General features: G+C 35.9%; 1 protein-coding gene across 3 annotated transcripts in view; it reads left to right on the top strand.

Annotated features, from left to right (window-relative positions):
• LOC148956146 (uncharacterized) overlaps positions 1–27,517 on the top strand; it is a 94,637-nt gene that overhangs the window by 60,420 nt on the left and 6,700 nt on the right. For 2 of the 3 annotated variants that reach the window (XM_089094146.1, XM_089094139.1), the window contains exon 4: positions 8,178–8,315. The exons of the other annotated variant lie outside the window; for it this stretch is intronic. In XM_089094146.1, the coding sequence (XP_088950272.1) occupies positions 8,178–8,315 (138 nt within the window). The remainder of the gene's footprint in view (positions 1–8,177; positions 8,316–27,517) is intronic. 3 annotated transcript variants of the gene reach the window in all.

The following is a 27,517-nucleotide window of genomic DNA, read 5'->3' as shown; positions in this document are numbered from 1 at the left end:
TAAACCAAAGATGATAAAAAATAAAGTCAAATAATTTTCAAGCGTATAACTACCATAAACCACTATCAATAAATGAATGACGCCTAAAATAGATAGAAATTGAGATAAATCAAGGCTAAATGCCCCATCCGTGCCCTCTAAAGACCAAAAAATTACTTGCATTTTACTGCAAACAAAATACGTTTTAATCGTTTTCTTTCACGAACGAATATCAGTATACATTAAACTGTCCAACACCATTCATTTGTTCTTTTCGGTAATCCATTGAAAAAATAAACAAGTTTTTAAACTGAAAGTAAAGACCAACATTAAAACTTACATTGGACAGAGATTATTCCCTATTTGAAAGGGGCTACCCCTCCTCAATACCCCACTCATTATTCTAGAGTTTTTTACTTCTTTAAAAAGCTTCTTATCATAGGCAGCGCGCTAGCACTGCCTAAGTAAAGAACGATGTGGGCACAATGTTTTGTTTTTTGGTTCTCCATACCCGGGCACTTCGTATCGAAGGAGCTATCGTAAAAACTTTAAAAAGGGCTCATTCAATTGGAAATTGGATTGGCCAGTCTCATTTTTAATAGTTAAAACTCTTTGGAGGTCAAATAGCCCCCCCACGCCCATCTTGTCCCCAAACACATCCAATCAAAATTTTGAGATAGCCATTTTTTTTAGTGCAGTTGATTTCCAGACAGAAAATATATTTCTGAGGAGGAAAATCCCCCACAATCCTCAGGGCAAGGGTTTTAAGTTATGCCCTGGGGGCATATAAGGTTTTTATAGAAGGCGTTGTCGTAGAAACTTCAAAACAGGCTCATTCGATGGAAATTCAAAGGGCTAGTACCCTTTTCAATAGACGAAAGTGATTGGAGGGCAACAAGCCCCCCCCCCACGCCCATCATTCCCCCACATACATCGAATCAAAATTTTGAGATAGCCATTTTGTTCAGCGTAGTTGATTTTCAAATAGAAAATATGTTTTTGAGGAGGACACTCCCCCACAACCCTCAGGGCACGGGGTTTAAGTTATGCCCTGGGGGCATACAAGGTTTTTATAGAAGGCATTGTCGTAAAAACTTCAAAAAATGCTCATTCGATTAGAAATTCAAAGAGCTAGTGCCCTTTTTAATAGTCGAAAATGATTGGAGGGCAACTAGCCCCCCCCCACGCCCATCATTTCTCCAAACAAATCCAATCAACAAAAAATTAAACAAGAAAAACGGGTTTTAATTTCTATAAAGCAGTGAATACAACACATTTAATTAAACACAAATACTCCGAATATTTCGGCCCCACATCCGGGAGCCTTTCTCAACGAAAAAAAAAATTCTTACATAAAAATAAAAAACATACTAAACAAACTACAGAAAAAATATAAATAAAAAGGAAAATAAAACTCACATATTAAATAAACAACTCCATTCACTGGCGTATAAAATCGAATGCTTATTGACACACCTTCTCACAGAATATAAATTGACATCTATAAAAAAATGAGAATATATTTATACTTAGACTAAAACAAAAAAGGTCAGCTAACCCCCTGCTTATAAATAGATCTTACAGATTCATTACCCATTGTTTGAATTATAAATTGAACAGATTTGTTTGCTTGCAAGCTTAGCTGCAGTTCGTTTACCTTTCCCAGCATTTAACCCAGTCTGACCTTTGTCCGCAAGGTCATCATTCGTATCCGAAATATTATCAAAAATAGTACTGGTTGAAAATTTTACCTGCTTTTTAATTAAACTATTATAAATCGAATTGATCCTAAATCCCCTTCATCTCTATTGATACTAATACCCCCATATATTATTTTTTTTATTTCTATAATTTTCCTGAAGCTTTTTAAAAGTTCTACCGACGTAACTACTATTTTTGCCTGATCAAATAAAATAATGTGATGAGGAAAACTATAAAGATGTTCTACTACAGCTGACTCAAACTTTTCTGGTGTTTTGTTTTGTTTTAGAGCACAATCTATTGCATTCTTGTTTTGCTGTAGCCTATTTTCTAAAATCTGTCGCGTTCTTCCCACATAAAATTTACCACAAGAACAAGGAATTTTGTATACTCCCTTTTGCAAATTTTTCGGTACCTTGTCTTTCCCTTTATTTAACAACGAGCTTATATTTTGTCCTGATTTAAATGCCGTATTTATATTATGTTTTTTTAATTCTCTTCTTAATTTTGTGATAATATTGGGATAAAAGGCAAAGTTATGTAATTTGTTTCTTGATTTGACCCATCTTCTTCTAATATTTTTGGATCAGTCAACTTTTTTTTCCTTTTTTCAATTATTTGAGAAATTATATTTTCCGGATAGCCATTACCTATTAGAATATCCTTAATAAAAATTAGTTCATTTCTTATGTATTCTGGTGATGCTAATTTTAATACCCTATCAACTAAAGAAATAACCACACCCCTTTTTACCTGGATCGGATGATTTGATGCGAAAGACAAGTAACGGTTGTTATTATTCGGTTTACGGTAAATTGAAAACGGTAGGTCGTTATTATTTCTATGAATCAAAATATCTAGAAACGGTAACTTATTCTTTGTTTCCTTTTCAATTTCAAAAATTAATTCTCCTCACAGATTATTTAAATGTTCAAAAAAACTTTCAATTTCTGATTCCTCGTAATTCCAAATAACTAAAATATCATCCATATATCTGCCCCAAAATTTAGGTTTTAAAAAATATGTTTCTATAGCTAAATTTCCTACATACTCTACATAAATATTTGCTAACAACCGACTTAAAGGCCCTCCCATTGCCAATCCCCTAATTTGATGGTAAAAATTATCTCTAAACGTGAAATAATTAGTATACCTGATAGTTATTCTGACTAAATTTAATACTGTTTCCAGTTCAATTCCCGAAGATATTTCTTCTATCTCATTTTTTCGTTCCTCAAGTTTTTTGGATAAAATACTAAACGATTTATCAAAAGGAATATACGTATACATGGATTTTATATCAAAACTGAACAATCTAGATTCTTCTGATATTTCTACACGTATAAGTTTATCTTTTAAAAATTCCGAGTTTTTTATATACGAATCTTGGAGATATAATAATGGTTTAAGCGTCACTGCTGCCCATTTCTCGATTTTTACCGTTGGTGAATTGGTTGTTGAAACAATAGGTGTTAAGGGGATACCTGTTTTATGTATTTTTGGCAAACCATATATTCTAGGGCTAACTGATAACCTTGGAAAGAACTTGTGATACATCTGGGGTGTGATGCTTCCATTTGTTTTAAGGTCTTCTAAATCTTCTCTTGATATTTTAACATACAATTCAGTTGGGTCTGAGTTAAGTTTTTTATATTTTGAAGTATCACTTAGAATTGTTTCTATTTTACTATCATAATCATCTTTTTCTAGGATTACTACTGTATTACTACTAATAACTTTTTCTACTAATAACTAATAACTTTTAATAATAACTTATTACTACTAATACAGTAGTAATCCTAGAAAAAGATGATTATGATAGTAAAATAGAAACAATTCTAAGTGATACTTCAAAATATAAAAAACTTAACTCGGACCCAACTGAATTGTATGTTAAAAAATTAAGAGAAGATTTAGAAGACCTTAAAACAAAAGGGAGTATTACACCCCAGATGTATCACAAGTTCTTTCCAAGGGGATCAGTTAGCCCTAGAATATATGGTTTGCCAAAAATACATAAAACAGGTATCCCCTTAAGACCTATTGTTTCAACAACCAATTCACCAACGGTAAAAATCGAGAAATGGGCAGCAATGACACTTAAACCAGTATTATGTCTCCAAAATTCGTATATAAAAAACTCGGAATTTTTAAAAGATAAACTTATAAGTGTAGAAATATCAGAAGAATCTAGATTGTTCAGTTTTGATATAAAATCCATGTATATGTATATTCCTTTCGATAAATTGTTTAGTATTTTATCCAAAAAACTTGAGGAACAAAAAAATGAGATAGAAGAATTATCTTCGGGAATTGAACTGGAAACTATATTAAATTTAGTCAGAATAACTAGCAGGTATACTAATTATTTCACGTTTAGAGATAATTTTTACCATCAAATTAGGGGATTAGCAATGGGAGGGCCTTTAAGTCCGTTGTTAGCAAATATTTATGCAGAGTATGTAGAAAATTTAGCTATAGTAAAATATTTTTTAAAATCTAAATTTTGGGGCAGATATATGGATGATATTTTAGTTATTTGGAATTACGGGGAATCAGAAATTGAAGGTTTTTTGGAACATTTAAATAATCTGGGAGGAGAATTAATTTTTGCAATTGAAAAGGAAACAGAGAATAAGTTACCGTTTCTAGATATTTTGATCCATAGAAATAATAACGAACTAGCGTTTTTAACTTACCGTAAACCGACTAATAACAACCGTTACTTGTCTTTCACATCAAATCATCCGATCCAGGTAAAAAGGGGTGTGGTTATTTCTTTAGTTGATAGGGTATTAAAAATTAGCATCACCAGAATACATAAGCAATGAACTAATTTTTATTAAGGATATTCTAGTAGGTAATGGCTCTCCGGAAAATATGATTTCTCAAATAAATGAAAAAAGAAAAAAAAAGTTGACGGAACCAAAAATATTAGAAGAAGATGGGTCAAATCAAGAAACAAATTACATAACTTTGCCTTTTATCCCAATATTGTCACAAAAATTAAGAAGAGAATTAAAAAAACATAATATATATGCAAAATTTAAATCAGGGAAAAATATAAGCTCGTTGTTAAATAAAGGGAAAGACAAGGTACCGAGAAATTTGCAAAAGGGAAAATACAAAATTCCATGCTCTTGTGGTAAATTTTATGTGGGAAGAACGCAACAGATTTAGAAAATAGGCTACAGCAACACAAGAATGCAATAGATTGCGCTCTAAAACAAAACAAAACACCAGAAACGTTTGAGTCAGCTGTTGCAGAACATCTTTATAATTTTCCTCATCACAGTATTTTATTTGATCAAACAAAAATAGTAGATACGTCTGTAGGACTTATACAAAGCTTCGGGGAAATTATAGAAATAAAAAAGATAATATATGGGGGTATTAGTATCAATAGAGTTGAAGGGGATTTGAGGATCAATTCGATTTATAATAGTTTAATTAAAAACCAGGTAAAATTTTTAACCAGTACTATTTTTGATAATAGTTCGGATACGAATGATGAACTTGCGGACAAAGGTCAGACTGGGTTAAATGCTGGGAAAGGTAAACGAACTTCAGCTAGGCTTGCAAGCAAACGAATCTGTTCAATTTATAATTCAAACATTGGATGATAAACCTGTGAGATCTATTTAGGGGTTATGGGCCGGGGGTTAGCTGACCTATTTTGTTTTAGTTTAAGTATAAATATATTCTCATTTTTTGATAGATGTCAATTTATATTCTGTGAGAAGGTGTGTCAATATAAGCATTCGATTTTATACGCCAGTGAATGGAGTTGTTTATTTAATATGTGAGTTTTATTTTACTTTTTATTTATATTTTTTCTTTAGTTTGTTTAGTATGTTTTTTATGTTTATGTAAGAATTTTTTTTTCCGTTGAGAAAGGCTCCCGGATGCTGGGCCGAAATATTCGGAGTATTTGTGTTTAATTAAATGTGTTGTATTCACTGCTTTATAGAAATTAAAACCCGTTTTTCTTCTTTAATTTTTTGTAAATGGAAAAGCAGTGTGGTCTAAGAAATTATTTACATCCAATCAAAATTTTTAGATAGCCATTTTGTTCAGCGTAGTTGATTTCCGGATAGAAAATATGTTTTTGAGGAGGACACTCTCCCACAGACCTCAGGGCAAGGGTTTTAAGTTATGCCCTGGGGGCGTATAAGGTTTTTAAAGAATGTGTTATCGTAGAAACTTCAAAAAATGTTCATTTAATTGTAAATTCAAAGTGCTAATACTCTTTTTAATAGTCGAAAGTGATTGGAGGGCAACTATCCCCCCCCCCCACACCCATCATTCCCCCAATCGCATCCAATCAAATTTTTGAGATAGCCAGTTTGTTCAGCGTAATTGATTTCCAGATAGAAAACATATTTTTGTGGAGGACACTCCCCCACAACCTTCAGGGCAAGGGTTTTAAGTTATGCCCTGGGGGCATATAAGGTTTTTATTGAAATCTTTGTCGTAGAAACTTAAAAATGAGCTTATTCGATGGGAAATTCACTGAAATAGTGGCATTTTTAGTAATTGAAAGTGATTGGAGGGCAATTACCCTCTCTCCGAAATACACTAATCCCCCAAACACATCCCATCAAAATTTTTATATAGCAATTTCGCTAGGCGCAGCTGACATCTGTATAACTTCGATATGTAAGGATGACAACACCTCCCCTCGCAGCCCCCAGGGCAAGGGTTGTAAGTTTTGTCCTGGGGGCATATAAAATTGTTATTGACAGCGTTATCGTAGAAACTTCAAAAGGGCTCATTAAATTGGAAATTGAAAGGGCTAGTGCCTATTTTAATAGTTGAAAGTGATTGGATAGCAACTAACACCCCTCTGACGCCCACCATTTTCCCAAACACATCGAATGAAAATTTTGAGATATCCATTTCGCAAGGTTGTATCCAGGGGGGGGGTTACCCGGTTTGAACCCCCCCCCCTCCCCCCCCCCCGAAATTTTTAACCGAGTCAAAAATTAGTAAAACCTAGGTAAAAATCATTAAAATTAGTCGAAAACTGAGTAAAAAAATAGTAACCCCCCCCCCCCGAAAAAAAATCCTAGATCCGCCCTTGCCATTTCGTTCTCCGTAGTTGAAAGTTCTGGATATTAGGTCTTTTAGGATGATAACCCCCTCAGAGCCCTCATTACAAGGGTTGTGAGTTATGCCCAGGGGCATATAAAGTTTTTATTGAAAGCGCTGTCGTAGAAACTTCAAAAGAGCTCATTCAATTGGAAATTGAAAGGGTTAGTGCCTTTTTTAATAGTTGAAAGTAATTGGATAGCGACTAACGCCCCTCTCACCCCTCCCCCATTTTCCAAAACCCATCCAATCAAAATTTTGAGATATCCATTTTGTTCAACGTAGTTGAACGTTGAAGTGTATTTGAAAGCCAAATATAAGGTCATGAACATAGTAAAATAATACAAACGGAAGGCGCAAATAACATAAACTTTGATCAGCGATCATCAAAAAACACTTAAATGAAACAGTACATTAACCTAATAATAGTAGCCTACTTGATACTGAAAAACGGTCATTGAAAAAAAAAACACTTAACACTTGGAAAAAACACTTAAATGAAACGTTACATTTACTTTATACTGGGATTTTTTTTTTTTTTTTTTTTTTTTTTTTTTTTTTTTTTTTTTTTTTAGCTAACAAAATTTCCAGATACCTCGCTATTCTTCTGTAATTTTTTAGCGGCCATGCCTAGAAGGAATTTGTTTTCTGACTGCAAACTGTCCAAATACTTTATCCCCCCACCCTCTCTGTGCAAATATATAGCCCAAATTATATATTTCTTGTCTATTCTGTCACTTGTCTTGTCTCATGCTAAGATGAAGGAAATTAACGAAGAAACCGCTTTGTTCTCGAGTTTTACACAGCGTAAACTTGAGTAAGTGGCGCATAATACACAAGTACCAAAATTCCTTCCCCCTACGTAAATAAAAAAAAAACTCAAATAACTCAAACTCAAATAATACGGGGGTTATTTTCCGGGGGGGGGTATTTTTCGCGCGGGGGGGGGGGGTATTTTCCACGAGGGGTATTTTCAGCGGGGGAGTATTTTCCGAAGGGGTATTTTCCGGGGGTATTTTCCGCGGGGGGTATTTTCTGGGGAGGGGTATTTTTCTGGGGGTGGGTATATTGCGCGGGGAGGTATTTTCCGGGGGGGGGGGGTGAACGACGACCACCACGATTTTGATTAGTTTATTTCTAAGGCTTAGTTTTTCTTTTATAACACACTTTTTTCCTTGTCTTTCTTTAATCGCTAAAAGGGCTCGATGGAGGTCTTTGCCAAAATATCAGCTCTTTCCTTTTGTTTTTCTCCCTTAGCTAAGAGCCACCCTGGTATGGTTTCCTTTATTTTTTTCTTCGTTTTTGTCGAACCTTTAAAGAAGTGTTGGAATCCGCCATCAATGTATGAGCTCAACTTTGCTATTTGCTAATAAAACGTCCAAGTCACCGAAATTGTATACTTTCAGACTTTCGACGAACGGAAATTAGTCTTGCAGCCATTAGCCTTTTTGTGATGTTTCTGGCAGTTTGTTTTTCTATTTACACTTTCCGTAATCCAAGATACACTTTCAAACGTCTCGCTGGGGCAGTGAATTTACTCACAGGTGAGTCATCTACTATTGCAAGACAGAATAGTTCACTTAAAGTAACCACGGACATTAAAAGCATTATTTGCCCCTTTGGCCAATCTTATGTCTATTCAAATTTAAAACCCGCAATTATCTATCGTTTTATTTAGGTTTTTTTTTTAATTTTAAGGTTTTTAGGGCACTACGGCATTTTTTCCAGTGTTCCCATGTTGAATCGTGAAAATAAATAAGCAAAACTAGTTTGTTAAGTTTAAACACACTTTTGGTTCATAAAATTTCAAACATCAAGAATCTTTTTATTCCCTTAGTTTTTGCGGAATTTTAACCATGCTTCTTTTTTTGGCGCCTCCCACTACCAAAAATTACATAACTGCTTATGTAGCTCTTATTAATTCAAAATTAAATTCATCATTTTTCTTTATTTTTCCATAGATTGTGCAAATTTTCACTTAATCAGTTCAAACAATAAGATTTAATTTTCACTGTTCTTGCTACTTAAAATAAATCTTAAAGTGACTTGTTAACAAAAAGTTTGTTGCAAATGTCTTTCAAACTTTCAAATGTTTTGCCGGCACAGAAAATATACATACAAATACGTAGTTTATTATCGTAATGGTATAAACAAATGTCAAAGTAACTTGTTAAAAAACAAGCGTAGCAAACTTTTTGGCAGTAAATGACAAAAAGTAGAATGTACTTAGTTGAAAACTGACATTTTAGATTTCTCGATTGTCAAAATATTCACAGGTCATGCGAGACGGAAAAGGTTGGAATTCCGTAAAACATTTTAGACATGTGGATTTCCTTTCGGATATTTTTTTTTTTAAAGTCAAGTAACATCATGATTAATTAAATATTTAACTTCAAGTGTCAGTAAAGAGGGATATTGAACATATACGAAAATGGATTTAACCATAATAGCTTTCTTATATTGCCATTCTGTAACATAAGTCACTGAACTTAAGAATGTCAAATGGTGTATAATTGGTCATCAAAAACAATTCACAGATCAAAATCAAGTTTATTCTCTTACAGACCTAAATATTTTTAGGACCTTAGGTTTTTTCGCAGTTTTTTTTAAGTCAATTAGCTTGAAGTTTAGATATATATCCAACTTTTTACCTCAACAAAGAGGAATAATAAACATAACCGTCAAATATCACGTCAAACGTTAAAAGATAAATTTCATCATAACCGCTCTTTCAGATTTCAGTCCCATATCAAAAGCTACTTGAAGTATCAAAGACTTAAAACTTTTTTTTTCCGCATGGTGAACAATAGTCTGCGTAGCGCAGGTACCGATCTCCTGATTCTCTGTCTTCGGCCGGGAATGCAATGCGCGGTTGAGGGCAAATCTTCCAATGCTTTTCGTTTTTTCCAACCAGATCTTGCCAGATACCCATTTAGAGCTGGGTCGGTTCTGGATGAGCTTACAGACTCCTCCGCTTACTTCTGTTTCAAACCAAATAACCATCGATACCAGGACTCGAACCCCTGTCCTAACCAGTGGCGGATCCAAGGGGCCCGCGCCCCCCTCGCGTAGTCCAAAGTAGTGTAATTTACTTAATTAACTCAAGTTTGCGTTAATTAAACTTGCTCCTAACGCAAGTTTATCGGATTAACCTATTTTGCCCCCCCCCTTAAATTTTTTTTTGGATTAACCTATTTTGCCCCCCTCCCCCTGAAAAATTCCTGGATCCGCCCCTGGTCCTAACAGACAAAGGATTCAAGTCTAGCGCGCTAAACATTCGGGAAGGACCGTTCATTCAAAGTACCAAGGACGATGAATAAAAAAGAACACTATATTCCCCCCCGCCTTACCCATCTTAGCTGGGTTCATACGTGAAAACCAAAATTTTTCAGGATTTTTCTTCTAATTACTTCACAATTTTGAAGTTTTGGGGGGCTGTACCCTATTTTTGTCAGAGTAGGCATTTTCAACAGTGAAAACAAATAAATACAGCTAACTAATTCAATTTTCCGTTCGTAATAACTCAAACATTAACACTCTGATAATTCTCAGAGACAACTCCACCTTCGCAGGAAAATTAAAATTTCTTGAAAAGTTTGATTTTGCTGATTACCCCCCCCCCTTCTTTTTTGTACCCCGTTTCAGTTACACAAAGACTGAGCAACTGCATATGGAAGTCATTTTCAATAACAATTGAACTCTCATTTTTCTTAAATTTTTAAAGTATACATGGTTGTCTAAGCTTCAAGTTATCTAAGATTTGATTTTCTCTGTACTAGGTACTTCATTCTAAGAATTAAAAAGGCCTATTATTTTTCATCCAAAAACGATCCATAATACCAGATTCAGGTCTATGCCCTAACAGACCTTAAATATTCATAGGACCTTAGTTTTTTTTTCGTTTTATCTTTTTTTTCAACTCAAGTATCAGCAAAGAGTGATTAATCAAACAGTTCGTGGTAACGAACTGTAAGTAAAGAGCGACCCGGCTCAATGGTAACTGAAACTCTTAAAAAACGGAATCTCGATAACAATAGATACATAAAAACAGTCGGATTTTAATGCTGATTTCAAATATATAAGTTTCATCAAGTTTAGTCTTACCCATAAAAAGTTAAGCGCCTGACAAAATTTGGCTGATTTTTGAAAAAAGAGGGAAATACCCCTAAAAGTTATAGAACCTTAATGAAAATCACACCATCATATTCAGCGTATAAGAGAGCCCTACTGTAGAAGTTTCAAGCACCTATCTACAAAAATGTGGAATTTTTCATTTTGGCCAGAAGAAAGATCACGGATGCGTGTTTATTTTTTTTTTCCCCAGGGGTGATCGTATCGACCCAGTGGTCCTGGAATACCGTGGGAGGGCTCATTGGAACGGAAATTAACGGTTCTAGTGCTCTTTTTAAGTAATCAACAAAATTGAGAGCAACTAGGCCCCCTCCCATGCTCACTTTTTTCCCAAATTCACTCGATCCAAATTTTGAAATAGCCATTTTGTTCAGCATGGTCAAAAATATGATAACTATATCTTTTAGGATGACTTAATCCCCCGAAGTCCCCGGGGGAGGGCTGAAAGTTATCAACTTTACCCAATGTTAACATATAGTTCTGGTTATTGGGAAGTATAAGTAGTTACCATATACACAGTATCAAAGGGACATGAAAAGGGACAAGAAAAACCCTCTATATATTGAAAAGGGACAAAAAACGGGGACAAGATAATAGTGTAATAGATATGAAGCGTACAAGAAACTGGTTTTTTGTTATTGATAAGAATTGTACATGGTTGTATCATTTGACGTAGACATTTTTTAGGAGCCAATCAGAGAGAGCGATGATTGCTCAATATACGATAACTTGATTGGTGATTGGGATTTGAATAAAAGGAATGGTTTTTACTACAATTCATATTAGTAAGAGAATTGAATTCAGAGAGAATAGTTTACTTGAGAGGATGTTAGTAGAGAAAAATGAGTGGTGCATTTACATTATTGGAGATTAATGATGGAGCCGGCAGTAGCAGCAACGATATACGAGTACCAAATGTGGCTGTGGAAATAACCGCTGGCTGTAGACTATGCCTTGAATGGACCGATATGTATGCTAGACACGTGACATCATTAAGCAACTTTAAGTAGGAGGAGCAACTATGTTTTTCTGGAAAAGTGAATATTCTCAATATAAATAAATTTCGGTCAGCATTAGATGTCCTAACGAAATATATTGATGAGAAAAAAATGCATCAGTGAGTACTATTATTGTAATTATGCTCAATAAAATTGTTCCTAAATCAATGGTATTTTTCATACTATACTAGACTAGCGCATATTTTTTAGAGTAGAAGAAATTCTGATTAGTCTGAAGTTGGTTGTGAGAGTGTTAGGACTATAAAAAATGGATAGATTTGAGAAAGAGCAAATCATGAGGAATCTAGTGCTTATGGGAAAACTTTTGATTCTACATGACGATTTTCTAGAGCTATCTATTCAAAGGAAGATATTTTCTTGGGGAATGATTGTTGATATAATGAAAACTGATTCTCCATCATTAGACTATTGTATGAAGCTTCTACATCGTGGTCCAAATGAATTTACACAATTTATTGATATATTGATCACGACACGGCAAAATGATGTTGTGGATATGCTTTTAAACATTACTTTAGAAATTTAGGACTTTTTTTCATGAGAAAGACGGTGTTCAACGATGATTTACTCCTCTCTCTCTATCTCAGACAATTTTTTTTTGTTGCTAGCTCAGTTTCATTGTGGCAGTGAGAGTGTCAACACACGACAAAATTTTCCATACATGTCCCCTATGAATGTACACACTTGGCAGTTGGTCAATGTGTGAGAATTACCCAATGATTGACGAGTTTGAGGAAGAGTGTAGATTATGCAACCCGTATAAATTACATAAAGGATATGCTGTACAAATTAAAGGTTGTAATTCCTGTCTTGAAGAGGTGTGTGACTCTCATCCTAAAGGTCACCTATGCTCCAACTGTCACTATGATAAATGTAATCAGTGCGAGAATACACATCTCGGTATGATTGGAAAGAATCCTAAGCGTGATTTTAGTTTATTGCTACGAGATTGGTATCGTCGTGGTTTTAGATTGTTCCAGGGTCCAGGTCAGGTCAGCGATTCAACTGTTGGAACAACAAAAGAATATGGTTTCTACGTCATTGTTGTGAAGACAATGGGTGTTATGATTATAAGCCCACTGATTTTTATTTGGCTGTGACGGAATGTGATTCGACACTTGGGGACACTGTTTGTGAAATTGCTTCAAATAAGCAAATTGAAACATGTGAATTCTATAGAATGAATGAGAAGAGTTTCATTGACTATACAAAGAGATATGACAAGAGTGAAGTCACACTCTACTGTAGAAAATGTGAGCCTGAAATTGCAGTACATCAGGATCAGTACACTGTGAATTCAGATGATCTACCTGCACTAGTTGTGATCGACAAATACCTATATCTCGTAGAAGATGAAATCTAAAGAATAGAAAATTCGTTTTTATCTAGTATATAGAATTTTATAATTTATTGATAAAAAAATTAAAATAAATTTTTATAAAAATGTATTAGTATGGAAAAAAAACAAATATTAAAAAAGCTTGTAAGTATATTTTATACTAAAAAGTCGTTCAATCGAGGTAAGTCAACGTAGAGGTTGAGAAACTGCTTGTAGGTATAGCCACTATATCTGAACATTAAAAAGAGTAGTACATGAAAGCGACATGTCTTAGTCGTTAAATCCTGTACTCTTCGTTGATTTTGAATAATGGCTTTCCCACTAATTTCAATAAACTTGCTAATGTATGGTGTGTAGAATTTATACGATAGGCCAAGAGGATCAAAAAATTCGATATTCTTCGCTGCTTGAAAGATGCATAGCCAATGGCCGGTCTTCAAAGTCGATGGACTGCTATTAACAATGATTAAGGTATTGTTAACACTTAGAATTTTTTCAATGAAGTCCGAAGGTATGCAATAGGACTTGTACTGGGACATGTATGGATCTATACTAAATAAGCTGATTATTTGGTTTGTGTTCATGGTGCTAGGTCTAGAAGAACACTTCCGTCGGGTGTGATTTCCCAATAGGTTTCAAATTGAATCAGTGATATTAGCGTGATACTCTCAGTGAAAGCATCGGCAAATGCACACTGTAAACGTGTATTCCCTGTTTGTACTGTGCTCATATCCTGAGTCCCCGACAAGTTTAAAACAATTACTCTATGAATTTTTGAAAACATTAAATCGGTTATTCCATTTTCAAATAGTTGAGAGTCATGATCTAGGGATTGCATGGTCAACTCGTACAGAGTTCTATAGGATTTTTTGTCAAATGATAGAGTGTACAGTGCAATACCATTCACTTTACACACAAGGCTAGATAGACCAAAAAATTTAAAATCGTGGGGGGATTCAGTCCAGGATCAAACGGCACTGCCACTCTTCACAAAGGCCAAAGACAATTTTGATGGGATTTTTGCATTGATAAATGATGAATCGCTATAGTTACGAGAGCCAGTGGCAATGTGACGTTGATTGGTGATCGTATGGGGGACAAGAATTTTAATGTTGTTGCCATTGACTCTTAGCTTTTCCACTGTCAATGCAACAGAGCTCATAACCTGTTGTTTTCGGACGTGGAGAATTGCCGATGTGATAATGACATTTGCATCGGGTGCTGCTGGAAGTGTTTTTCTCAAAATGAAATTCGATGGGGCCATCTGTAACTTTATGTCAATATTGATATTGGGGGATACCCATTGGGATATATTGCATACCTCATGATTTACTTTTCCAACCAGATGATACTCCTGGCTCACCGCAGTAGTCAATTCGCCGTCAGTATCAACACCTGATAGATATTCATAACCCAATGATTGTCCTCTCAACTCCTTGTATGCCTTTGGTGTCATCATCATAAATTGTATGTAGCTTGCATAGTTGGATAAATTATTGCTAGTGCTCACCCATGCTCCATTAATAAATACATTAATTTGTTTGAATAGGTTGTTTAGAATACAGTTTTCACAGGAGAGACCATCGCCAACAGTTGGAGTTGTATTATCTGACTTTTTCTTCACCACCACATTTAATTCAGTAAATGTTTATGACAAATCAATGAAATAGTCTCCATTGGAAAATATTTGAAACTGTATATTTTCAGAGAGGGGTTGTTGGGGGTGAAATTGTTCATAGTAGCCATACTTGACACTGACATCAACATTTTCAGCATTGAACAGATTCAATGAGGAACTAATTGATAGATATGATTCCTTGAGGGGGAGATAAGTCATTTTAAGATAAGACGCCGTTGTTTGATCTAAAGATCTTTTTCTTTTTCTTCTTCTGCTTAATGCTCTTCCTTTCTTCATTCTTCAAAGTTCTTGTTAATGTCCTTGGCTTCCTACTTGGGTGGAGAGTGATGAGTGATTCACGCGCATGAATCCTTTTGAAACCCTCCCCATTATCCCGAGATTTTAGTTGCTCACCATCGGCTCTTGCTGAAGATCTAATATTTTCTTTAATACTCTCCTTGAAATTCTTGCCCGACCCCCAGTCCTGTAGTGTGGAGGCAGCAAAATTTGATACAACAGGTACAAGATATTTTCTGGCAAGGGGTAGTGCTGAACGAAATAGCCTAGCAAACCAGCTACCAAGACCAAAGCCAGACATTGTAGTACGCCCCTTGTAGTAGTCCAATCCATTGCCTATTTGACGCGGACTCAAAGCACCAACATAACAATCGATATCGGGACAGACAAATCGAATTCTCCTACTGTTCGTTTTAGGTGATTGTGCTGTTGCTGACAATGGGGCGAAAATGAAATCTAATCTCTTTTAAGCCTTTTGTTATTGTCAGAGGATTACCCAATTCACTTCTTAGTATGAACTGTCAGAGCTCCAAATACGAATTGTTTACAGGAACATACTGAAGATGCTTTATATTAGAGTTATGAACCTGCTCATCAGTTTTTTTTTGGTCAAAAGTATGTAAAATGGGTTTATTTGAAGGGCCGAATCCCAATATATCCAAAAAAGATGCAATCAAAGATATACAAAATTGCTAGGTAAAACGAAGTAAAAAATTTGCAACAATTATTTGATCCATCCCGAAAACGGTGCCAGCATTTTTCCCATTGATCATATTGTGTTTAAAGCCAAGAACGTATCTCAGATTATCATTGAAAATAATTATTTCAGTGTCAACAGGTGAGGTAATGTAAATCCTATCGTGCTCCAATGAATAATTAAAATGGAATTTACCATTCCTATGATATGAGATTTTACTATTGATTGTGCGACACAAATCTGTCATATTATCATATTCAATATATTTCAATTTGGCATGTGTATATTCGCTAGATTTAAGTGCTTCAACCCATTCATAGTCGACAAAGAGTGTCCAATCGAATGCTATAACTTATATATCATAAACACGATCCTTTCTCAGGATGTCATAGGTATTTTTGAGAATACAATCGACAAAAGCCACTTCATACGCACCGTCAAATTTGATGGCGGGGGAGAGTTTTGTCCAAAAATCACTTGTCGTACTCAAGTCGTTGTAGAGAGGATCGGAAACATTGGACATAAAAGTTACATAGAAATCATTGGGCATTGTCAATATCTTCAACACCGATCCAAGAATCAAAATCAGAGTTGTACCCTATCCACCGAACAAGTAACTCTTTCTTACCCCTGCGAGTACGAGTCTTTAATATCTTTTCATTTTGATAGGTTTTATTATTATTTTTAACTTTTTGCAGTTCATAGTCATAAAATCCACCGAGAATCTTTTCATCTTTGGTATCACGCAGGCAATAAGTGATGGGTTTAGTGTCTAGGATTTTTGCCACTTTAAAAAGTTCTGTGGACCACAAGAAATTCCCCTTTTCAAAAACATTAGTTGTTCTATTAATTCGAACAGTATCACCAACATTGAATTTATTTTTCTTATTGACAATCGATTCATTGGAATATTGTTTAAGAAAGGTGCTAATTGTATTATAATCAGAATGATGAACTTCCGTTGGCGTAGAGTTGGACAATGATCGATGAGGTCGTTGATTATAAATCAACATGATTTTATCTAAACCATGAATAAAAGCCGGTGTATTTTTCAATGTACAATATCTTGAAATTAAAAGTCGAATAGTTCTTATCAATCGTTCGGCCAATGTAGCCTTTATAGAACTGTTACTACGATAGAGCAGTATACTATAGTTCACTAATAGTTATGCAGCATGGGGATTACCAAATGCACTACCGCGATCCGTTTGAATTTTTTTATATGAATCATGTTCGAGAATACTTTCAATGGCCTGAGCAACTTCAACGCCTCTCTTTGATCGCAATGGAATCGCATATGCATAACGACTATAAACACTGATTGCAAGTAGAATGTACTTTTACGGTGTATTATGACGTCGTTGAATCTCATCTAGAGTCAGGAGATCTGCTTGCATTATATGCAATGGGTAAAAGGCTTTAGTTTTTCGATATTGATTAGCACAAATTCTATGATTTCTATGCAGAGTGTAACTTGATTCATTTTGTAGATAGTCTTGTACACTTTCAGTGTGAACAACAGTGACTTTGGAAAGAGCGGTGGGTGAACTGAAACTTATCACTTTACCAACACCGTTATTAAACTCATCTAGAACTTCAACTTTTCTGAGTGAAGGCACGGATATTTATGCCTGTTACCCTTGTGTATACTAGTTGTAGTTGATGAGTGTGACAGTATGCATTTTTATAATCTCCTCCCAGTACACGCCCAGTTTCCACACGTGATGAGACTCTTTCCTTAGTTCGATTAACAATCTTCTTCTTCTTCTTCTTCATGTTTTAATGGTGTTGATGTTGATGAGGATGTTGACGTATGTTAATTTAATTTTTTTAGAATTTGTCTGCTGCTAATAAGACTTTTTAGGAACTTTAATGTATTTAGAAAGTTTTATAGATGAGCGTCAAATGATAATAGTCCTTTACGATTTGTAACCATATCATAGATTAAATCAAGTAGATTACAGCTCTTTGCCTGAATTACAATCCCTCTCCCATTGCTCTTGACTTGAATTTGATCCTGACGACTTTCCATGAGAAAAATTAGCAGCCTTGTTATTTGTTCAAGCTATTAGCGGGGACTAAGATTTCCAATTTTAAAAACAATAGAATCCAATTCCTCCTTCTTTAAATGTGTTCCAGCAGCAGCAGCAGAATCCTGAGGAGATGATTCTTTTTTGTGATCAATACCAGTAGCCTTCAACCGATAGGTCTTATGTTGGTTCACTCGGCGAAGTGCATCTTAAAGTGAAAGCAGTTTTTTTATCAACCTCAATATTCTCATTGTCAATGAATTTACTCAGATTGTTCTCAAAGTGTTCGACGGGTAGAGAGCAAGTTCTATCGGAGTCAATTTATAGGGTTTTTCCATTCTCTCTCTCTAGAGAAAACTATTTACTAGTCCTGCAATAATTGGCAGTAAAAGTATGAAAAAGCTACCGCCCGCCTGAAGAAGTCGTTTCCTTTTAAAATTCTTTCCTTTGTTTTTAGAGGCCAATGTACGTACAATGGAACGATGTTGCTTTGCCTGTTCCTTAACTACCTCTGGCAGTTGAACATTACCCTCGGTCAAATTTAAACAAAGTTCAGATATTAGATTAATGAAATCATTGTCAATACCGTGTTTGAGTATAGATTTCCTAAGCGGGGGTTTTGAAGTGCTTAGAACTGAAAACAGATGTCTATTTTCATGTAGTTTCTTCAGTGTCATGATAGCAACTAATAGGTCTTTTTAGTGTTCACGGAGAGTTATACTGTAATTTCATTGTCAAATATATCTGTGACCACACGCAGATCCTCGGGTGTATTTTGATTAAGATCCAATAGAATATAACCGTAGAGTTTATTAGTTGCCTGATTGTATGCTGAGAGTAGAAATATGAGGGCACCTGGATAGATTTGTTTATTGAGTTATTAGCGAGCTAGAATCACGAACAACTCTGTAGATGATATAGTAGGTACAGTTCAATACAAGTGTTCACATACATTTGCTCTGATGAAAGAGATTTTGTAGAACCAGAGTAACGGAAATCTGTTCATGATGAGAGCGAACAGTGAACAGTTGTAGCCTTTCCTTGGACCATTGTTCAATAGATTCAGCCAGATCGTCAATGATCAGCCAAGAGTTTGGTTCAATAATGCTTAAAACATCAAGTCCCTGTATGAATTGTATCTGCACCAACCCCATGTTTCCAACTACTATTTTTCAGCAGATGACTATTGCCAAGTTCTGCAGCAGAAATAGATTTTTTCGGATTACTCGCTAGCCTTTTGTCGAAATTTTTAATTATTTTAGTAGAGATTGTTGTTTTGCCCAACATTGTCTGGCAAGGGATGAATAATATTACTAGTGTTTTAAATTGATGCATTTTTCATTCAATAGCTCACCTAGACAACTAACTGTAGACTATGGCTGTCTAATGACTAAATAATTTCCCTATTAGTACTAGTCCGTTCAAGATGAAGAAGAAGACGAATAAAGAATCTTATTTTCTTTTATTATATGCATAAAAAAGTAACAATACTTAAAAAATTACTACATTGAAAAAAGCACATTAAACATGAAAAAATACACTTTTTTTAATTTATTTATAATAAAAAATACAAAATTTACATAGGCACAGAAAAAAACACTTAAATAAATACACTTATTTTTGTTTATTTATTTATAGAAAAAATACAACATTTATTAGAATAAAGCACTTGAAATAATATCAAACACTTTTATTTACAGCATTTTAAATTTGGGATCCCCCCACCCCCCGGGGGCGGGCGCTGCAGCGGCCGGGGGCCCGCTGCGGTGGGCCGGGAAGTGCCGCGGGCCGGAAAGCTGGGGGCCCGCTACGGCGGGCCCGGGGGCATTAAATAGTGGAAATTGATCTGCCTTGCACACACACACATTGAAAATTGTTTATGATATAGAAAAAAAAAGAATTAAAAAGGATTTAAAAACAACCATTACAAAAAAAACCCTCCCACCTAATTTGTACTTTTTTTTTAATGAATTGTAGTTAATTTTTCTAGACTGAGTTGTTTTTTTTAAACTCTAAAATCAACTCGATCTGTAATTAAATATTGACCGTGCGGTAGTACCTTCACACCATCCTCAAGTACATAGACTTTGTCCGATATGGCCGACATGGCGTTTTTCTCAACTCTAACTGTGTAGTTTTTAAGTTGTAAAGAGCGAATCGCCATGACTTTTGCTGTTGGCACTAGACTACGTTCCACACAGTTTCTATACACACTCATGTCGAAATTATTTTTTACAAAGTGTGTAGGTACCCCCTTGCAAACTTGTTTGATATCCTCGCTGTGCGTTTCCACACAGTATTACCTTCGGACCAGGAAACACACCACTGGATATCAGATCGCTACCCGTTTCAGATTTTAGCATTAACAATTGATTTGGGGCCTGACGTTTCACTTGCTCTGGGTAGAGGGATTCGTCCCACTTAGTGTAGTCCATTCGTGAGCTAATGTACTTGCCATTTTCCAAATCATTCAATAGATTTTCAGTTTTGACTTTTAACAGGAGTGAATCAGTGTCCCCGTAATACACTTGAACTTGTCCCTCAATCGGCCACTGTACTTTGCATACATTATAATAAAATGACAACATGAGTTTCTTGAGTATTTCAGTTATTGCACTCCCCCATGCAATAATTTTATTTAAAACAATGTTTCTTTTCATAAGGTGTAGGAGCACCATATTAAAGTCTAAGATTGTAAACGATGTGAAGTTTGGATCCACAATGATTCGAGCACAATCTTTGGGGTTGGTTACAATGTCACATCAACTTCTGTTTCGTACGCTCTTGCACATTTTACCGAAAGCTGAGTTCAAAATGAGTTTATAGACTTCTTTTTCAACTTTCGTTTTCGCTTGTGAATGCTTACTGACAAAGGTGTCAATAAACGTTGTCCTGTAAGGATTTTGATCAAATTGGAGGGCTCTATGAATCTGTGTGACCTTGAAACCATTGGACACCATCCATTTCAATAGCACGTGATGAACGACGATATTCTGTTTCGGGTTGAGATTGGCAATTAGTTTTTGTTTTGAAGGTACCCAGTGCATACTCCCATCCTCTACTAAAGATATATTGTAGAGGCTCAGAGAGTCCCTACCCACCGGTCTATTTATGCACGGAAAAACAAAGTCTTTTACCGAGTCATGGATTTCCATGAGTATTTCACCGTCAATTTCAAAAAACAATCCCTCTGCCCCATTCTCCTCAACACTAGCAATATCGTAGAAATTCGAAGCACATGGATTGTCAAGACATTTATAATTGCCACAAGGCAAACAGTAGTTAGACATTACCGATGGGTAAAGAGAATTCATCTCCAAAAAAACTACGTCTGACTTTTCATCGGTGTGCTGTCCGGTCGGATCAGTTTTCATGATATGATCCCCGTGAAAAACATACCCACCCCTCATTGATCTCTCTGCAAACAGATGCTGATCCACATCGGCGATCAGACCTATTTTTTCTTTGCTGATTTTAAGTATCAAGTCCATCACCAAATGAGGAGTGGAAAAATAATAGCCTAAATCCAACCCAAATTCCCCATAGATTTTATCCGTATTTTTGCACACAATGTTCAGAAGAGTGAGTACGTCACTGGCCAAGTATAGTTTACAATAATCCCACCCATTTTTATATCCACCCTTTGCCCAGACCCTCTTAGCAAATTCGTAGTCGCTAGTGGTGCACTCACTCTCAGTAAGAGAATTGTAAAAAGCTTCAATGGGCGGTAGTGACACCTCATCTAGCCTCGAGCCAGAGTTGTAATAATCATATGGATATATTCCCTTACACGTTAATAAATCATACATTTCATCATCGGGGAAGCGCTGTTTAAGGAGGGGGAAGCTATCAAAATTGTCACTTTTCTGTACCTGAATCAATTGACTTAAAGACTTGGGAAAGAAACTGAAAGAGTCTAAAAAATAGATTTTATTCAGGCATGTGTTACCCTTGTCAACTGTTTTCCAAATTAACTCTAGCAGCAGTAACTTCTCCGATTATTTGGGTATGATATTATATGGAAAACGATCACCCATCCATGCGTCATCTACATCTTCACTTTTGGCAATGCGGGCCAATGCTGGAAAAACAAACGTTAAGTCGTAATCGGAAATGCGTATAAAAACAGGTACGAAATATTGCTGTCTAACGTTTAAATTGCATGACTGATGTGCTACCCCTCTAAAGTTACTCCCTCCCGATGTAATTTCCTACCACAAATGATCAGGGTCGATCACCTCCCTCCTTCCTCCATTCCCAACACCATCATCAAATTCTCCCTTGCAAACCCAACATAGTTTACGATTTTTAATAGCTATTATGTCATCTGGTGATAGGAGCATAGGATAGTTTGTATAACGAAAGCGCGAAATTGCACCGTCCGCTGTTTTGATTAGACTGACCAATGCCGAGCGCATGAAGTCTTCACCGTCACTCAACATCTCAACTACATCCAACACTTGCATGGTATTATTGGAATCTCGTTGCGCGTGAGCGTAAGAGACCCCTATGGCTTCATATATTTTAACATGATTTGAATTTGACGGATCGCACACGTCTGTCAGTTTAGCTTCGCAGTCTAAAGCGATCTTATTGCTCTGCAGGAGCGTGTTTTGGAAATTTTTAAAACGTAAGATCGCTCTATCTCCGATTACCGTCTCCACAGCCTGGTATCCATGACATTTACAGTGTTTCATGTGATGCTTTAACTTTAAATCAGAGCGAAATCTTGAGAGGCATGTTGGACAGTAATAACACACCCCACCCCGATGTTTACCCTCACTTAGAGCCCTACTAATATCGGTAATTGAATTAAAATGACCAATTGAATCGGAGTATGTGGGTGGGGTGTATAGAAGCCACACCCAATGTTCTACTGATTCAATTAAAGGAGCCCGCACTGGAAATGATACACCCTTCTTATCGGAACGCTGGCCCTCCTCAAATTCTGTTTCATACTATAACACCGTGACACCAATCTTTAAATGTGCATTAGCCCGCTCGAAATAAGTCATCTAGGAAATTGACAAATGACTGAACCTAGCAATTTATCTCTGTATCTAACACGGAAAAGCTTGTGTTTGATAATACTGCATCTAGTTCAATAATCCTTTTTTGCCGTATATACCCAACAATTTATATAAATCTTTTTTTTTTGTTCCTGTTGTAGCAGAGTGGAGTGACTGTCTGCTTGACAATACGGGGCTTAGGGATCTATCTCTGCCACGGTGGTTTGGGCAACAGGCTTGTTCCTTATCCCCATGTAAAAAATACCCCGCAACTGAAACGGTTCGACGTCCTTTGTGCCAGTATTGGTTCTGGAGAATCTTCTATCTTATGATTTTAGTAATATTATATAATAGTCGTTCAAGATCAGACTGTATTTAGTACAAATAGAAGTTCAGAGTGATCGTAGTATATACCCCCCCCCCACGGAAAATACCCCCTACCCCCAGTAAATACCCCCTCCCCCGCCAGAAAACAGTCCCGTGGAAAATAAGGCTTTCCAAATTTGAGAATTTTATAAGAGTTTTATTTTTTTTCTAGTGGGAAGAAATTTTGATACTTGTGTATCATGCACCACTCAAGTTTACGCTGTGTAAAATTCGAGAACACGCTGGTTTTTACGCTAGATTTTTCGTTACCTTAGAAATAAATTTGGGCTATAGATTTGCACATTAGGGGGGATATGGGGTCTGATGCAAAATGTATTTGGTACAATTATTCTGCATATTAGATATAAAGATAGAGAGGTGTACTGAAATTTTTTTTTTACTTAACAACATTTCCAGATGCCTCGCTATTCTTCTGTAATTTTTAGTGGCCATACGCCAAACTCTGTGGAAGATCCTACTGCATTACGGAAACCCTGAAAAGATAGTTTCACTGATTGTTGCGTCTTATGAAGATGGCGAGTGCTGTGTAAAGACACCAGATGGCCAAACTCGTTTCTTCCGCATTATGTCAGGAGTTAAGCAAGGTTGTGTCTTGTCACCGCTACTTCTCGTAATTGTCATTGATTACATACTGTGAAGTACAAGCACAGACGGAATCCAGCTGAATCCAGAAACACGCCTCAGTGATGTAGACTTCGCTGACGACATCGCCGTCTTAGAATCATGCAAGCAAAGACTCCAAGAACTCCTTGACAAAGTGAGGGAGAGAGGTGGCCAGGTCGGCCTGAAGATAAAAAATGAGATAACAAAATGCATGGCTACCACAGATTCAGCCCTGAAACAACTATTACACAAGCATACAACAAGTAATATCAAATATTACACAAGCATACAAAAAGATAGGACGTGGAAGACTAACTAACTATTTCAGTAGGCGAGGGAGGGATACGCGCGATAAAAGAAAGGCTTTCTTGTCTGAACCATCGTATTGCTCAAAATAATACGGTATTTAGTAAACTTATACTTTTTTCTTCTATGTAGAGGAGTTGGGGTAGGGGATGAAACTGTTTAACTTCCTCTCTTAAGGGTGCAGAAAAAAAGACAAATAATTTTTTTAAACAAAGGGATGAATTGAATTTTATGGAATAGTAAAAACCTTTTCTATTTACACCTCGCTCGCATTTTCATTTAAAAAGAATATTTTTAGTGCTATTGATGCTTTTAAACTGACCCCCACCCCCACACCCCTAACTGTTGTTCAAGAAAGGCTTGAATCTTATTAGTATATGAATGTGTAATTGCCGAGGGATCTGTTATTATATCCCCCGACACTAAAGAGTTGAAGAGATCACCAAATTTGGCACTGTAGACCTTTGTGTGGTGCAAGGCAGAGTTGGAAAGAAAAAAATCTGGAAGAGGGGATACTGGTGTTGTTGTTGCTGTATTACTACTACTACTACTATTACTAGCACTAGCTATATCATTAAGCGGAATGGTGGGAGGTGACATAGAATTGTCAATAGCACCACCACCCCCAGTCTGTTCAATTGCAATGGATGGAGATGGCATGAAGTCCCCTAGGCCTGTTAGTACATATTCCAAGGTGTTTGGGGACAGCTGATCGAGCCACCCTGTATTGTCCTGTGATGGGATTTCTTTATGAAGACCCGGTTCAGATGCACTAGTTACATCTGCTAAACGCTCACGCATAAATCTATCTGCCCACTCCGGATCCTCCATCATGTCCAAGTCACAGGTTAAATTGTCTAGGCTGGCCATGTCCCCAAAACAATCATTAAGAAAACCCCTATGCCACTCCTTATTGTCCAGAACTAATGACGGTTCATCTTTGAACTCCAGTGGTGGTGCTAGAATTGGTTCAGGTCCAGTAAATGCTGATGTTTCATGACCCAATGGCGCTGCTATTTCATTAGTCTATAGAAAAAAGGTTTATTTTCTATGTGAAATAACCATTATTTCATAAAGTTGAAAAATCATGTTCATTTCTAGTCGTGTGTTTACCTGAATATTTAACACGTACCATTTTTCCATACCACCCACAAAACTCAATTCCTCCTCCTAGAATTATTCAAACTAATTACACACCCCTGCCTCCTACAGAAAGTTCATAAAAAAAAATCAACTCAATAATTGTCTTAATAGCTCATTAAAAAAAATTGACTCTTTTTTTTCCCTAAAAATCTAGTCATCCATAAAAAATAGCGATTAGATTCCTATTCCTACAAATATACTCGTTTAATGTTTTTTTTTCTTAATTGGATTCGTATTTATCAAACAAATGCATAATAAATTACAAATTTTTGCTTATAGCATTATTTACAAAACAAATACATAATAAATTACAAATTTTGTTAATAACACACACGTTCACACACACGTTCAAAAACACGCACACACACACACGCACATGCACACATGCACACACACACACACACACAAACACGCAACAAAAAATTGAAAATAATTACATATTTATTGAATTTGAAATATTCATTATACTATCTCAATTAATTATCGAGTAGACAGAAAAAATAAGCAGCGCATGCACCACTCACATACATACATACACACACACACACAACAAAATACATTATACTATCTCAATGAATTATCGAGTAGACAGAAAAAATAAGCAGCGCATGCACCGCTCACACACACACACGCACACATGCGCACACACTCACACACACACACACACACACACACACGTATGCGCACACACGTTCACACATACGCACACACACACACATAAACACACACGCACACACACATCGCAACGTTTGACTAATAGCAATAAAATATGGTAAAAAAATCAACTCAATAAGTTTCTTAATCGCTCATAAAAAAAACTCGACTCTTTTTTTCCTACAAATCTAGTCACCCATAAAAAATAGTCATAAAAATAGCCAATTTTCAATGTGTAGTCTGTTATTTTCAAGATTTTCCTGAGCAAATGATAAAATTGAAACTGTTAAGTCCCGCAATTCTTTATTATGCAAATTAGAATCTGGAATTATGTCTAGCGGTACAATTCTCAGTCCTTCAAATTTACTTGGTAAAAAGAATCATTAACAAGAAATAATATTTGAAAACTCACATTTAGATTTACAACTTGCATGTTCAGGTCTGTAGGGGCCACATCATTCCCACCTTGCATTGCTCGTGAAGGGCTCGGTAATGTTTGATGAGGGGTAACTTCACAATCTTGTGGGGCAGTAACGTTATGAGTAATCATCCACTCTCTTTTCAGCTTTCTACCCGGCTGCATAGGGGTTGGCACGGGTGGGTCTTGGGCAGGCAGCACCGGTCTGGAATGGATGTGGGTGGCTCCCGATGGGCCAGTTATCTCCACTTGTTGCATTGGAGTAATGCCATTAGCCTTAGCCTTCTTTTGAGGAGGAGAGTAATTGTAGGAATTTTCCTCCTTAAAAAAGAGTAAAAATTTTGCATGGAATAACGATTTCCCTTTTTTACAGATAAATTGCCCTCTAAAGTTTATTCTGATGTTTGTAGTGCTATAACTATTAGCTCTTTAGAAATTATTTAAAAAGACTTCTAAAGTCAAATTTTGGAAAATTTTAGTTTGGGGGGAAGGGGGATTTCAAAAACATCTTCCCATAATATAATTTGCCCTATAAAGTCGATTCTGATATTTGTAGCACTCTATGTCTTAGCGCTTTGGAAATAATTAAAAAGGCTTCTAATATAGTTTTGGAAAATTTGAGTTTGGGGGAGAGGAGGATTTGAACAACATCTTGCCAGAAAAAGATTTGTCCTATAAAGCCGATTCTGATATTTGTAGTACTCTATGTCTAAACGCTTCAAAAATAAGGAGTTTTCAAAGTACAATTTTGGAAATTTAGAGTTAGCGGGGCAAGGGGATTTAAAAAAAATCTTCCCATAATATAAAGTATCCTCTAAAGTTGATTCTGTTGTTTGTAGCACTCTATGTCTTAGCGCTTTAGAAATAATTAAAAAAGCTTCTAAAGTAAAATTTTGGAAAATTTTGAGTTTGGGGGGGGGGGGGGAAGAGGGATTTCAAAAACATTTCCCCATAATATAATTTGCCCTATAAAGTCGATTCTGATATTTGTAGCACTCTATGTCTTAGCGCTTTAGAAATAATTAAAAAGGCTTCTAAAGTAAAATTTTGGAAAATTTTGAATTTGGGGGGAAGGGGGATTTCAAAAACATCTCC

Source organism: Artemia sp. Qi Xiang Cuo, chromosome 1, assembly GCF_049724085.1.
Source record: "Artemia sp. Qi Xiang Cuo chromosome 1, ASM4972408v1, whole genome shotgun sequence".
Taxonomy (NCBI): domain Eukaryota; kingdom Metazoa; phylum Arthropoda; class Branchiopoda; order Anostraca; family Artemiidae; genus Artemia; species Artemia sp. Qi Xiang Cuo.
The sequence above is the reverse complement of the archived record's forward strand: the minus strand, read 5'-3'. Positions and strand labels throughout refer to the sequence as shown.